General features: G+C 40.7%; 1 protein-coding gene across 1 annotated transcript in view; it reads left to right on the forward strand.

The window, feature by feature from the left end:
- SLC35D1 (solute carrier family 35 member D1) overlaps positions 1–14,681 on the forward strand; it is a 48,096-nt gene that overhangs the window by 18,325 nt on the left and 15,090 nt on the right. Inside the window, exons 9-10 of the mRNA XM_005895790.2 lie at positions 10,980–11,047; positions 12,151–12,229. Of these exons, the coding sequence (XP_005895852.2) occupies positions 10,980–11,047; positions 12,151–12,229 (147 nt within the window). The remainder of the gene's footprint in view (positions 1–10,979; positions 11,048–12,150; positions 12,230–14,681) is intronic.

The following is a 14,681-nucleotide window of genomic DNA, read 5'->3' on the forward strand; positions in this document are numbered from 1 at the left end:
TTTTTCTAAACACAAATCTTCTAACTTTAAAACATACTCCTTAGAAAAAAACAAAACCAAAAACTGTGGTAAAGCCAGCTTTTACTTTTAACAGAAGATATCTAGTTAACATGGATAAAGGTGGAGCAAGCACCAGTTAACTAATGGCTTTCTGAAGTGTCAGATTGAAAAGACTGTGTTTCAACTTGTTAGTTGCTGCCTCCAAAAGGGAATGTGTGCAGCACAAAGCCAGCGATTCAGAGCGTTGGGAGCTGGAGCCTGGGTTGCTGGCAGCACACCCTGTTAGGTGTTCTCACGTAGGGGTGGGAGAACAGACCCTTTGCTGTAGCTCTCACAAGGCCGGCACTGTAGGCACTTGCACCCTGTATAATGTCTTCATTCTGTCACTGGTTAAATTACATGGCTCAGATGAGTTTTACAGGAAAAGTTCCTGCACAGATTATCTACTGGGAGGTATCTCTTACTAAGCATTGCTACTAAATAATGAAGAATTATTAGGCTGTTGCTTTAGCCTGTCCAGGGTTATAAATCTTTTCTGGGTCACTCTGTGAACCATTATAGACTGATTCTCAAACCCTGAAGTGTTCTTTCCCATATAGAGACAGGGCCCTTCTGCTTTTCTGGGCCTTGGTATTCTCAAACATGATATGAGTGGATTGGATCAGTTATTCTTTATTTACGAATGACTAGATCTTTCTCTGTGATGGGGTTAATGGCGACCTCCTCCAAGGGGGAGTATGCCATACCCAGGTCTAATGCACCCAGAGCCCCTTGCCCCTGTAGCCGTCCACTGCTGACCCATACCTCCCAGGGGATACTCAAGCAGAGTTCTGTCTCAGTCTCTGTGGGGTCTCTGGTCCTGGTGTGTACAAGGTTTGTTTGAGTCCTCTGAGTGTCTCTGGCACTGGTATGGGGTTTGATTCTAAAGACAATTTCGCCCCTCCTGCCATCTTGTTGGGGCTTCTCCTTTGCCCTTGGACATGGGGTATCTCCTCAAAGTCACTCCAGCGCTGTGCAGCCACTGCTCCAGTGCCACAAGACTGGGAAAACGGACTCTTTTAGGGCAGGAAAAAACCCATGTGTGCACCAGGACCCAGGAGAAAGGATCAGTGACCCCACAAGAGACTGGCCCAGACTTGCCAGTGAGTGATCAGGAGTCTCCAGTGGAGGCATGGGTTGGCAATGGCCTGCTGCAGGGTTGGGGGCACAGAGTGCATCAGTGCATGCTTGGGACCTTTTGAAGGATGTTGCCATTATCTTCATTCAGTTCAGTTCAGTCACTCAATCATGTTCGACTCTTTGCAACCCCGTGGACTGCAGCATGCCAGGCTTACCTGTCCATCACCAACTCCCAGAGCTTACTCAAACTCATGTCCATTGAGTCAGTGATGCCATCCAACCATCTCATCCTCTGTCATCCCCTTCTACTTCAGCCTTCGATCTTTCCTAGCATCAGGGTCTTTTCAAATGAGTCAGTTCTTCACATCTGGTGGCCAAAGTATTGGAATTTCAGTTTCAGCGTCAGTCCTTCCAATGAATACTCAGGACTCATTTCCTTTAGGATGGACTGGTTGGATCTCCTTGCTGTCCAAGGGACTCTCAAGAGTCTTCTCCAATACCAACGTTCAGAAGTTTTGGCTGGATGGACCTTTGTTGGCAAAATAATGTCTCTGCTTTTTAATATGCTATCTAGGTTGGCCATAACTTTCCTTCCAAGGAGTAAGCATCTTTTAATTTCATGGCTGCAATCACCATCTGCAGTGATTTTGGAGCCCCCCAAAATAGGTGTCTCTAATTTTCTTGAAGAGATTGCTAGTGTTTCCCATTCTATTGTTTTCCTCTATTTCTTTGTATTGATTACTGAGGAAGGCTTTCTTATCTCTCCTTGCTCTTCTTTGGAACTCTGCATTCAAATGGGTATATCTTTCCTTTTCTCCTTTGCCTTTCGCTTCTCTTCTTTTCACAGTTATTTGTAAGCCTTCCTCAGACAACCATTTTGCCTTTTTGCATTTCTTTTTCTTGGGGATGGTCTTCATCATTGCTTTCTTTACAGTGTCAGAAACCTCCGTCTGTAGTTCTTTAGGCACTCTGTCAGTCAGACCTAATCCTTTGAATCTATTTCTCACTTCCACTGTATCATCATGAGGGATTTGATTTAGGTCCTACCTGAATGGTCTAGTGGTTTCCCCTACTTTCTTCAATTTAGTCTGAATTTGGCAATAAGGAGTTCATGATCTGAGCCACAGTCAGCTCCTGGTCTTATGTTTGCTGAGTGTAGAGCTTCTCCATCTTTGGCTGCAAAGAATATAATCAGTCTGATTTCGGTATTGACCATCTGGTGATGTCCATGTGTAGTATTCTCTTGTGTTATTGGAAGAGGGTGTTTGCTATGACCAGGGTTCTCTTGGCAAAACTGTATTAGCCTTTGCCCTGCTTCATTCTGTACTCCAAAGCCAAATTTGCCTCTTACTCCAGGTATCTCTTGACTTCTATGTTTGCATTCCAGTCCCCTGTAATGAAAGGGACATCTTTTTTGGGTGTTAGTTCTAGAAGGTCTTTTAGATCTTCATAGAATCATTCAACATCGGCTTCTTCAGCATTACTGGTTGGGGCATAGACTTGGATACTGTGATAGTGAATGGTTTGCCTTGGAAACAAACAGATCATTCTGTCATTTTTGAGACTGCATCCAAGTACTGCATTTCGGACTCTTGTTGACTATGATGGCTCCTCCATTTCTTCTAAGGGATTCTTGCCCACAGTAGTAAATATAATGGTCATCTGAGTTAAACTTATGCCACAGAATTCTTTTCATTCCTGTGGTTTGTTTTATATTATACTACCAGCACCTGTAGACCAGAGACTGTTCAAAACAGGACAAAAACCTTAGAAAGCATCTTTGTATGTTCTGTCTGTAATCGTACCCCCAGTCAGCCAGGATTGAAGATTGCTGGCCTTGTGGCAGAGAGCGCATCTACTTCTGTATCACAGAGAATGACCAAGCAAGTCATTTTCTTCACAATAGCTCTTTATCAGTGTTTTCTAGAGGCAGACGTTTTAAAGTTTTTTTTTTTTTCCTGAATAACAAAGTACATTCTCACTGTGCCTTCTTTATTTCCTATCTTCAAGAGAAGAAAAATTTGCTTGCACATCTATCACTGAGAGATGACAGTGGTAGAAGTTAAAGTGAATATTCTCTCTGAATGTAAATTATGTATACATTTAAAGTGTCTGTATTTTATTCTCTCACTGATTCTCACAAGAGATAGATAGATGGAGCAGTTTTCTATATTTGTAGCGTAGGTAGCAGAGAAGGCACTGGCACCCACTCCAGCACTCTTGCCTGGAAAATCCCAGGGACGGAGGAGCCTGGTGGGCCACAGTCCATGGGGTCGCTAAGAGCCGGACACGACTGAGCGACTTCACTTTCACTTTTCACTTTTATGCACTGGAGAAGGAAATGGCAACCCACTCCAGTGTTCTTGCCTGGAGAATCCCAGGGACAGGGGAGCCTGGTGGGCTGCCGTCTGTGGGGTGCACAGGGTCGGACACGACTGAAGCGACTTAGCAGCAGCAGCAGCAGCATAGGTAGAGGCTTAGAAAGGTTAATGACTTCCTAATGGCCTCACAGGAAATTAGTGGCAGAGTTGGAATTAGAACTTTGGCTTTTTGACTGAGTAACCATGTAGAACCATCTGGGAGAAAAAAATTCAGACTGTATTGCCTTGTCTTTGGTTTTCCTCAGTAGTGCGGATGGAAAGATGATAAGTTATAGGACTGCATGGGCGTTTACTAGCTGAATAATTTGGAGAAAGTTACTTAATATTTCTTAGCCTCAAGCATAATAGCTTAATAAGTTGTGGATTTTATTTATTTATTTTTAATGCTGTTTTATGGTAGGGAGAGTGGACTCCATTGTACTGTAAAGCTGTTAGGGTTGTATTTATCCTGCAGCTGTACTCTCAGATGGCTGCTGCTTGTTCTATCTCAGCCAAGACCCATTCCTGTGGCAGAGCAGGGGGATGCAACTGGCTGCCTGACCCATTGACTGGCTTTCTCCAGAGATAGGCTGAGTATGTAGGGAAAGAAAAAAAACATCTTGGGAGAATTATTTTTCTATTTTTGAATTATATATAAATGGAATTATGTCAATGAGATTTATTTTTAGTATTCTACAGATACAGTTATTATGTTCCCAAAGGGCATTGTGCACTATATATGTGGGGCATTTTTCTGAATAGAGTTTAATGTTCAGTGTAGAGAACATTGGGCTTGAAATGTATTAAGTCCCCCATTGATTAGCTGTGTTACCTAAAGACAGTCACTCTTTGTCTTCTGGGAATAATAAGACTTGGCCTTTCTACCTCACAGGCTTGTTGTAGGAATCAAATGATGGGGTGTATATAGAAGCACTTTGCCAACTATAAAGTGCTCCACAATACACGGCAGTGCATTTTTAACTGTTAAGGCAGTGCATTTTTATTGCCACTGTTTATCCCTTCATTATCAACAAATTCAACTAAACTATCTTCAGCTCAGTGCTCTGAGGCCCACCATGGGGTCTGGAGCATGATTGAGTTTTAGTAGGTGTCAAATTGTACATTGAAAGCAGTAAAGGATTGTTGAGAGAGAAAGGATGAGAAGAGAAAAAATATATATATATATTTAAAAAGGCTTAAGTGGAACTTTTAGGGATGAAAAATATAATCAGAATTTAAAAATAAAGCAGAAAGTATCAAGCAACAGATCAGGCACTACGCAGGAAGAAAAGTTCAGTGAGTTAAAGAAACAGCAATAGAAAGTGTTCAAGATGAAGGACAGAAAAAAAGACTAGAAAACAAATGAACAGATTATTAGTGATGTGTGGGATAATACTAAGAGCACTAACATTTGTGTAACTAGAGTCCTGAAAAAGGGCTGAGTGGGGGCCAGAAACAAATTTGAAGAAATAATAGCTGAATTTTTTCCATATTTGATGAAATCTCTAAACCTGCACACACAGGAAAGTCAATAAACCTTAAATAGAATAAACATAAAGGAAACTGTACCATAGAGAGGGACATGTCATAATGCTAAAGGGTTAGTATAGGTGGGTATAACAATCCTAAATGTGTACATACTTGATGAGAGAGCTTCAGAATAATATGAAGCAAAAACTGACAGCACAGAGAGGATAAATAGACCAACCTGTTGGAGATTTTAATATTCTACTTTAAGTAATTGATAAAAATACCTAAACTGAAGGTCATTAAGGATAGAGAAGACTTGACCAGCACCATCAACCAGCAAAGCCTAACTGGTGTTTGTAGAGCACTTCTGTCAAACAGCAACAGGACGCTCATTCATTTCAAGTGCGCATGGAACAGTGCACCAACATGGACTACGTTCTGGGCCGTAAAACAAGTCTTGGTAGTTTAAAAGAATTGCAGCCATCCAGGTATGTGTACTGATCAGCCCAGAATTAAACTAGAAGTTAAAATATATTAAAAACAAGAAAGATTTAAATTCAATGATCTAAAGTGTCTCCCTTAAGAAACTAGAAAATAAGAGCAAATTAAACCCAAAGTAAATAGAAGGACGCAGAAATCAATGAAATGGAAAACGGAAAAGCAAAGTGAAAGCTGGTTCTCTGAAAGGATCAATAAAAGTGCTAAACCCTGGCCAATTAATCAGGACAGAAAGTCAGAATACACAAATTACCAACATCAGAAATGAACAAAGGGCATTATTACGGAGCCTATATATATAAAGGGATAAGAGAATTATATGAACAATATGCCATAAACTGAAAAACTGAGAAGTGTACAAATTCTTGAAAGACAAAACTGTAAAAGCTCACTCAAGAAGAAATAGGTAACATGAATAGCCTTACTCTATAAAATAATTAACTTGCTTGATTTAGTTAAAATAATTAAAAGTCCTTGTTAATAGGGCTATTTAGCCCCATCTTTGTTAGAGAAATTGGATTTGTAGTTGAAAACCTTATGAAAAAGGACACTTTAGGCCCTGATCACTTCACTGGAGTGTTTAAGGAAGAAACAATGCTAATTCCACATAAATTCTTCTAGAATGTAGAAAAGGAGGAAGGAACACTTCCCAAATGATTTTTTTATGAGGCCAGCATACCCTCTACCACTAGCTGACAAAAAAAATTATAAGGAGGGAAAAAAAACTGTAGTCTAAAAAAATCCAGCAATATATAAAAAGGACACTATCTCATGACCAAGTTGTGTTTATCTCAGGAATTAGGGTTAGTTTAAAACTGGAAAATTAATCAGTATAATTCATCATATTGGCAAGAATAAAATAGAAGAAGGGCTTCCCTGGTGGCTCTGTGGTAAAGAATCTGCTTGCCAATGTAGGAGATACAGGTTCCATCCCTGGGTTGGGAAGATCCCCTGGAGAAGGAAATATCAACCCACTCCAGTATGCTTGCCTGGGAAGTCCCATGGACAGAGGAACCTGGCAGGCTACAGTCCATGAGGTCACAAGAATCAGACACAACTTAGTGAGTAAACAGCTGCAAAAATGGAAGAAACATGTCAATAGTTAGAAAATGTAGTTGATGAAAGTGACACCCATGTATGGGTTTAAAATTCTCAGCAAACTTGGAATAGAAGGGAACTTTCTCAGTCCAATAAAGGACATGTACCAAAAGAATATGTTGCTATCGTACTTAGTGGTGAATGACTCAGTACCTTTTCTCTAAGACTGAGAACAGGGCAGGGATGTCCTCTCTTATATAATGTTCTATTCAGCATTATACTAGAAGACCTTATCAGTGCAAGAAAGTAAGAATAAGAGATTATAAAGGAAGAATTTAAAATACCTCTATAAAAACCATGATCATATATGCAGAGAAAAAAGAATCTAGAAAAGAGTGATTCAGTTCAGTTCTGTCGCTCAGTCGTGTCTGACTCTCTGTGACCCCATGAATTGCAGCACGCCAGGCCTCCCTGTCCATCACTAACTCCCGGAGTTCACTCAAACACGTCCATCGAGTCGATGATGCCATCCAGCCATCTCATCCTCTGTCGTCCCCTTCTCTTCCTGCCCCCAATCCCTCCCAGCATCAGAGTCTTTTCCAGTGAGTCATCTCTTCGCATGAGGTGGCCAAAGTACTGGAGTTTCAGCTTTAGCATCATTCCTTCCAAAGAACACCCAGGACTGATCTCCTTTAGAATGGACTGGTTGGATCTCCTTGCAGTCCGAGAGACTATCAAGAGTCTTCTCCAAACCACAGTTCAAAAGCATCAGTTCTTCAGCACTCAGCTTTCTTTACAGTCCAACTCTCACATCCATACATGACCACTGGAAAAACCATAGCCTTGACTAGACGGATCTTTGCTGGCAAAGTAATGTCTCTGGTTTTGAATATGCTATCTAGGTTGATCATAACTTTCCTTCCAAGGAGTGTCTTTAATTTCATGGCTGCAGTCACCATCTGCTGTGATTTTGGAGCCCCCAAAAATAAAGTCTGACACTGTTTCCACTGTTTCCCCATCTATTTGCCATGAAGTGATGGGACCAGATGCCATGATCTTCGTTTTCTGAATGTTGAGCATTAAGCCAACTTTTTCACTCTCCTCTTTCACTTTCATCAAGAGGCTTTTGAGTTCCTCTTCACAAAAGAGTGATTAGAACTAACTAGTTTACAAAGTTGTAAGATAACAAGATCAGCATGTGAAAATCGACTGAACTGTCATTTACCAGCAGTGAACTTTTGGAAACTAAATAGTACCATTTACAAAAGCTTCAAAAGTATGAAATACTCAGGGAAAAGTTTAGCAAAATATGTCTATATCTGTGCCCTGAAAACTTGACAGAACAATAATAGATCAACGAAACAGAGCAGAGAATCAAGAAGTAGAAATAGACCATGTGGTCAGTTGTTTTTGTTGAAGTTACCTGAATAAATCAGTGAGGAAAGGATGATCTCTTCAACAAGTGGTGCTATAGCAATTTGACATCTGTATGCAGAAAAATGAACCTGACCCCTACCTCAGGAAATACACGAAAGTTAATTGAAATGTATTTTGAATTGCATTGTGTTGTTCCTCCCCTAAGTCATGTTGAGGTCCTACCCCCGGTACCTCAGTGCCTTTGAAATAGGGTCATTACAATTCATTAAGATGAAAAGGTAATGGAGTAGGGTATACCCTAATCCAGCATCACTGGTGTGGTTAGAAAAAGAGGAAATTTGGATACAGACAATAACATAGAATGCCATGAAAATATGAAGGCAAACATCAGAGTGATGCCTCAGTAAGCCAAGGAACACCACATTGCCAGCACATCACCAGCGTCTAGGGCAGAGGCATTGTCCCCCACAGCACTCAGCAGGCACCTACCCTGCTGACGCCTTGAGCTTGGACTCCTGGCATTTAAAACCGTAAGAAATGATTTTTGTTTTTTAAGTCGCTCAGTTGGTGGTACTTTGCTACAGTAGCCCTAACAGATTAACAGTAACAAGTTTTCTAGGTCCGTTTATTTTGGTTTTTTAAAACCAAATGAAGGTAGAGCACTGGGAACTCTCACACAGTGCTGGTGGGAATACACTTTGACATTTCCATATAAAAAGATACGTTTACTGAAGGAACCAAAAGTATTATGTCAAGTTAAAGAAGGCACCTATAAAAGAGTACATACTATACAATGCCATTTATATGAAATTATTGAATGGCAAAACTCCAGTAACAGAAAGGAGATCAGAGGTTCCCAGAGGCTGTAATGGGGGAGGGATTGACTATAAAGGGGCAGGAGGGACCTTTCTAGGCAAGCAAATATTTTTGCTTTACAGAGATATAATGGACTTTTAATATTGTGTAAGTTTAAGTTATACAACGGTTGATTTGATAGTTATGTATTAGGAAGTGATTACCATAGTAACATGAGTTAACCCTACCGTCACCTCACATACCTGCCATTTCTTTTTTTGTGGTGAAAACACTTAGGATCTACTCTTAGTAACTTTCAAGTATGTAAACTTCATAGTTTTGTTAACCATAAAACCGTTTTTGCACATTAGAGCCCTAGAACATATACATCTTCCAAGTTATAAAACCAACATCTCACTGTTTCCCCCTGCCAGTGCCTGGCAGCCACCATTCTGCTCTGATTCTATGCATTTGGCTTTTTTAGATTTTTACACGTAAGATCAAACTGTGTGCGTCTTTCTCCGTCTGATCTATCTCACTTTGCATAATGCCTTCAAGGTCCGTTTATGTTGTTGCAAAATGCAGGATTTCCTTTCTCATGGCTAAATAATGTTCCATTGTGTGTGTGTGTGTGTGTTTCATCCTGACTGTAAAATGTACGTTCTTGCCAACAATATACAAGGATTCTCTTTTCTCCACACCGTTGTCAGCACTTGTCATCTCTGATGACAGCTATTCTAACAGTTGTGGGGTGCTATCTCATTGTGGTTTTAATTTAAACTTTTTTAGTGATGTTGAGTACCTTTTCATGTACCTATTTTTATACCTTTTTTTTGGGGGGATATCTACTCTATTCCTTTGCCCCTTTTTTAATTGGATTGTTTGGGGTTTTTCTTGATGTTGAGTTATATGAGTTTCTTATGTGCTTTGGCAGTTAACCTCTTATCAGATATGTAGTTTGCAAATATTTTTCCCCATCCCATAGGTTGCCTTCTCATTTTGTGGATTGTTTCTTTTGCTGTGCAGAAGCCTTTTAGTTTGATGTCGTCCCTCTTATCTTTGCTTTGGTTGTTTGTGCTTTTGGTGTCATAGCCAGAAAATTGTCACGACCAGTGCCAAGGTGCTTTCTCCTCTGTTTTCCTCTAGGTTTTATGGTTTTAGGCCGAACTTTCTTTATCATGATTGTAATGGTGGTTTCATGCCTATACATTTGTCAAGACTCATTGAATTACACACTTAAAAATTGGTGAATTTAATTTTTTTTATATGTTATGCCTCAACAAAGAATCATAAACAAGTTGAATGTCTTCTGTCTATCAAATGCTGTGATTCAACTAATGTGAAGTGGGTCCTCCCACCAGGGAGCTCCCCTCCTGTAGATGTGGTAGAGGAAGACTTGAGTTCAGAGAGAAAGGACTGAATAGGAGTAGTGCTGAGGCCGGGGGAAGGAGCTCTCGATCTGGGGAGGCCCCACAGAGGAACTGCTTGGCTTCTAGTTTGGTGGGTGAGCAGGAGTCAGGTGAATGTCGAGGGGCAGGGCATTCCAGGCAGAGGCATGTGAGTGTGAAATGCATGTTATGTTTTATAAACCACGAGGAGCCGGGTATTGCTGGAGCCCGGGAGCTATGAGATTTGTGTTGAAGTGGCAAGAGTTGAAGTTGGACAGGTTGGCAGAGAGATAAAAAGTGGAATGTTCCTCAGATGTGCTTGAGAAACTTATATTGCAAGAGAATTTATGTACTTGAGAGAGAAACACTCCCTCATGGGTGAGAGACAGATGATCAATGCACACTGTCGTTTCTGTTCATTCCTTTGACTTTTGGCTTAGAAACAAAGGGGAACAACAGAAACTTTGCTTTTATAAAATCAACTGTTTTAAAATAGTAATTCTCCCTGGACAGACCTCAACTGAATTTAGGTAACTAAGACTGTACTTGAGCTTTCACACATGACAAGGAAGAAATATGTTTTAAGATTTGAGAAAGCCATTATTTAATACCAGCCATCTGGGAAGATTGCTGAAATTAGCAAGACATGGCTTGTGCCTTCAAGCAAATAGCAGTTTCTTGGTACCAACATGGAGAAATAGAAAATCTCACTCATGTTACATTTTGGAAAGGAGAAAACCTTACAAAACTGCTTGTTGATTCATTTCCATATATATGAGATTCTTGAACATAACTCTTTATCCTTGGAGTGATGCATGGAAGTGTATATATAAGACTGTGTGATGGGAGCAACCACACAGGGTTTTCATTAATGAATGATACCGCCGACTTGGAGGGCCTGCTCTAAAATCTGGTGCTTTCTTGTTTATTACAGGCATTGGATTTTGAAGGCTGGGCTGACACCCTCTTTCTTCTGCAGTTCACCCTCTCTTGTGTGATGGGGTAAGCCTTTGCTGCCTTGTTAGCAGATAGTTTTCCTAAAGAAATTTGGTCTAGTGTCTTTCTGCCTCATTCCTGTCTCTTGAATGTATCAGCTTAGGATAAACCTCCAGACTCAAGTGGTTTCACCATCCTTGGGAATGTACCCCCAGGGCTACCAAACTAATCTCAAAGTCATGCTTTTAGAAGGATGAATGAAAAAAACTAAATATTTATTCAGTAAGCTAGTATGTGATAAGCACCATTATATTTCAACATGCATTATTTAATTTTATTTCTACATTAACCATTTGACAGATATTGTTGCCCCTACTCCTTACTGCCTGAGAAAACAGGCTCAGAATTCAAATAAATTGTCTTAAGTTTGCAGAATTAGTAGGCAGTAGTAGCAGCTTTTGAATTTAGGACTGACTTCTCCCTACCATGTTGAAGAAGGCAAGAGGTATCTGCAAATGTGCCTCTTCTCTTCACCTCCAAATTTCCCTAATGGTATTTTTTCCCTCAACCAGTCATTTCAGTTGATATTCGTGACTGGATCTAGCCCAGGCTTGCTACATAGTGACTGGATGCTTCAAAATAAAGATGACACGGTAGCTTGGTACTGAGTCAGGCTCAGAAGCCTCATTGTAAAATCTGGGAGTGCCGACTGCTGCCACTGTTGTTAAGTGAACTATATCCCCTCTTAAAGTAGTTCTCACTTGTTTTTCTTCCATCCTTAAAGTATCTCTCTTGTCTTCACCCTGGTCCAGAATCATATTGCCCTCATGTTACATATATACCTGAGCCAGGGTCTGTAAGCTCTGAGCTTTGTATCTCAGTTAGGTGAATTAGGACTATGATCTAAAAAGATGACTCATGATTGTGAACGGTGGTTTCAAGGTTTTAGTGCAGTAGCTGGGAGAAGCACCTGATCATTAAATGGACATGTGTTTCTCTTTAATGAAATTAAAAAAAAAAATCCAAAGCTTCAATAGAAGCAGCAGTGAGGTGGGAAAGCTCACAGGCAGTGTCTAGTGAAATATACTATCATTTCCCTTGGCTAGGGGTTATTATAAAACAAGCAGTTGGATTTTACTTATAAGATACCTTTTCTTTATTTTTTCCAGATTTATCTTGATGTATGCTACAGTACTTTGCACTCAGTATAATTCTGCTCTTACAACTACAATAGTTGGCTGTATTAAGGTGAGTTGAAAAGGTACTGTATTCTTTTCGGTGCCTGCTTTATTTGAAAAGTGTTCTTCTAAAATAAGTCTGACTGTGGCCTTCACCCTTTCATTCTTATTTCCTCACGTGTTGCCTTGCTGGTTTGATGAAGTGTGGTGATGGTTTCTAGAACAATCCTGAAGAACTCAGGGAGAACATGATCTCCACTTTCAGGCAGCTTAGGTCTGAGGAGTGAGAAAAGGAGAATGCGTCATCTCAGAGGGGAGGAAGGAGAGTGATATTCAGCCCTGTTTCTGACAGGAAAGATGACCAGCTTGGAACTGGTGGGTTTGTCCCTTTAACTCCTGACGAGAATTATTCTCTTCCTCGCTGAGCTCTGGCTGCGTCGTAGAAGGATGCCTGCCAGAAGCTAATCAAGAGTTTTCCTAAGCGTGAGCCAAGCCTTAAATGGCCCACTATTAAAAGCTGTGTCTGACATTACCAGTGATGTCATTTCCTCCCGATCCATTTTATTTGAGGGAGGCTCATTTGTCTTCAGCCAGGAGAGCCACATTGACTTGAATATTGAGCTGCAGTTAGCAGCTTGAAGCCTGAGGCCTCTTTCATCTGAATTTGTGATTCTAGTGCTTTAAGATCCAAGAGGCCGCAGCATCCCTGAATTCCAAAAGCATTAGTGAGGTAGGCTTGCTTTCTTTTTTAATTTTTTTTAATATAAATTTATTTACTTTAATTGGAGGCTAATTACAATATTGTATTGGTTTTGCCATACATCAACATGAATCCGCCAAGGGTATACACTTTCTAAAAGAGCACAATAGAGAGAGGTAGGTCCTTGATCATTTGGAGGAAACAGCACAGTTCCCCTTGGGGCTTAACTTCTGGTGCCTCATTTGTCAGTCATGAGGGAAGGGATTGCAGAGTAGAGTTTGTCCTGGTGTGCTGTGTTTCCCTTTGTACCCGCCATGGAGTTGTATTCATAGATACCAGACCTCATTTTAGAACTAGATTTGGGTTAAAGCCTCAGAAGGTCTGCGATTTCAAACATAGAATTGGAGCGTTTGGTGTGAATAGAATTCTAAATTAAGCTGTAATAACTGTGTGACTTCTATGAAAGCTAGAGATAAGCATTTGAAGGCCTGGGCTGGCTGAGACAGTTTCAGCCCCAAATTTAAGATAGTTTCAGCCCCAAATTTGAGATTGTTTCAGCCCCAAATTACCTCTTCAGCTCTGTTTGGGTTTTGTAAAGTTAATGCTTCAGGAGCAAAGTAGATGGCTTGCCTCTTCAGAATAAAAACAGCAGGAACACGAGACACAGGACAGTTGGTGCCTTGTTTTTAACCAAGAAGAAGGATGGTATGGGAAAGTTATTTAGCAAATAACTAAACCTAATTGCTTAGAATTTCTTAGTGTACATTTTTCATTGTCATCAGTGTGAGGTATGAATACAGTAATGCTCTCATCAGCATTAAGTCCAGTGTTTTTCTTTTGATATTTCCTCCTCTCCACAGAATCATTATGAACTTACTCAGTCCAAAGGGAATGGTTTTACTTCTAAACTCTAGAGGGAGGAAAGAAACTGGAGTATCTGATTATAGTTGACCCTTGAACAAAGCAGGTTTCAACTGCTAGGGTCCACTTTACTCATTATTGACCAGAGACATATTAATATGTTTTGTTACCCAAAAACTATTGACCAGAGACATTTCTGTATTCACTTACATAACAAATCGTCAGCCATAGGCGTTAGTGTCTGCAAAAATCCCCAGTCAATAATGTATTAACATGCAGAATTTTTTCAGTAGTAAATATTACAGTACTGTACCGTCTGTGGTTGCTGAATCCACAGATGCCCAATCTCAGATAAGGAGGGCCATCCGTAAGTTGGGCTTCCCTGGTGCCTCCAGATGGTAAAGAATCTGTCTGCAGTGCTGGAGACCCAGGTTGGATCCTTGGGTCAGGAAGATCCCCTAGAGAAGGAAATGGCAACCCACTCCAGTGTTCTTGCCTGGAGAATCACGTGGACAGAGGAGCCTGGTGGGCTACAGTCCATGCAGTTGCAAAGTTGGGCACAACTGAGCAACTGACATGCACACACAGATCTATAAGTTATACTCAGATTTTTCACTACACCCCAACTCCAGCTTTGTACAAGGGTCAACTGTGGTTTATATTGCTCTTGCTTCTTACAGCTGCTAAGGTATTGAAGGATGTGTTATACCTTCAGACAGATGGGAGTACCCTGATAGCCTTGCTGGTTTGGAGTTGGGCCAGAGTGGAGCTTCTTTCCTTAGCCTCCCAGTTACAACCTGGGTAGTTCTGTTCAGTCACTGTTCTCCAGCAGGCTTTAAGTTGCCTTCTGTGCTTGAAGAACCTAACCCACTAAACCCTTGGGTCAACATTTCCTTGTTTCTCTTAAGTGTGGTGGTAAAATTACTTAGGAGAACTTGTTAAACGTGGAGGGTCCTAGGCC

Source organism: Bos mutus, chromosome 3 (genome assembly GCF_027580195.1).
Source record: "Bos mutus isolate GX-2022 chromosome 3, NWIPB_WYAK_1.1, whole genome shotgun sequence".
NCBI classification, from domain to species: Eukaryota; Metazoa; Chordata; class Mammalia; order Artiodactyla; family Bovidae; genus Bos; species Bos mutus.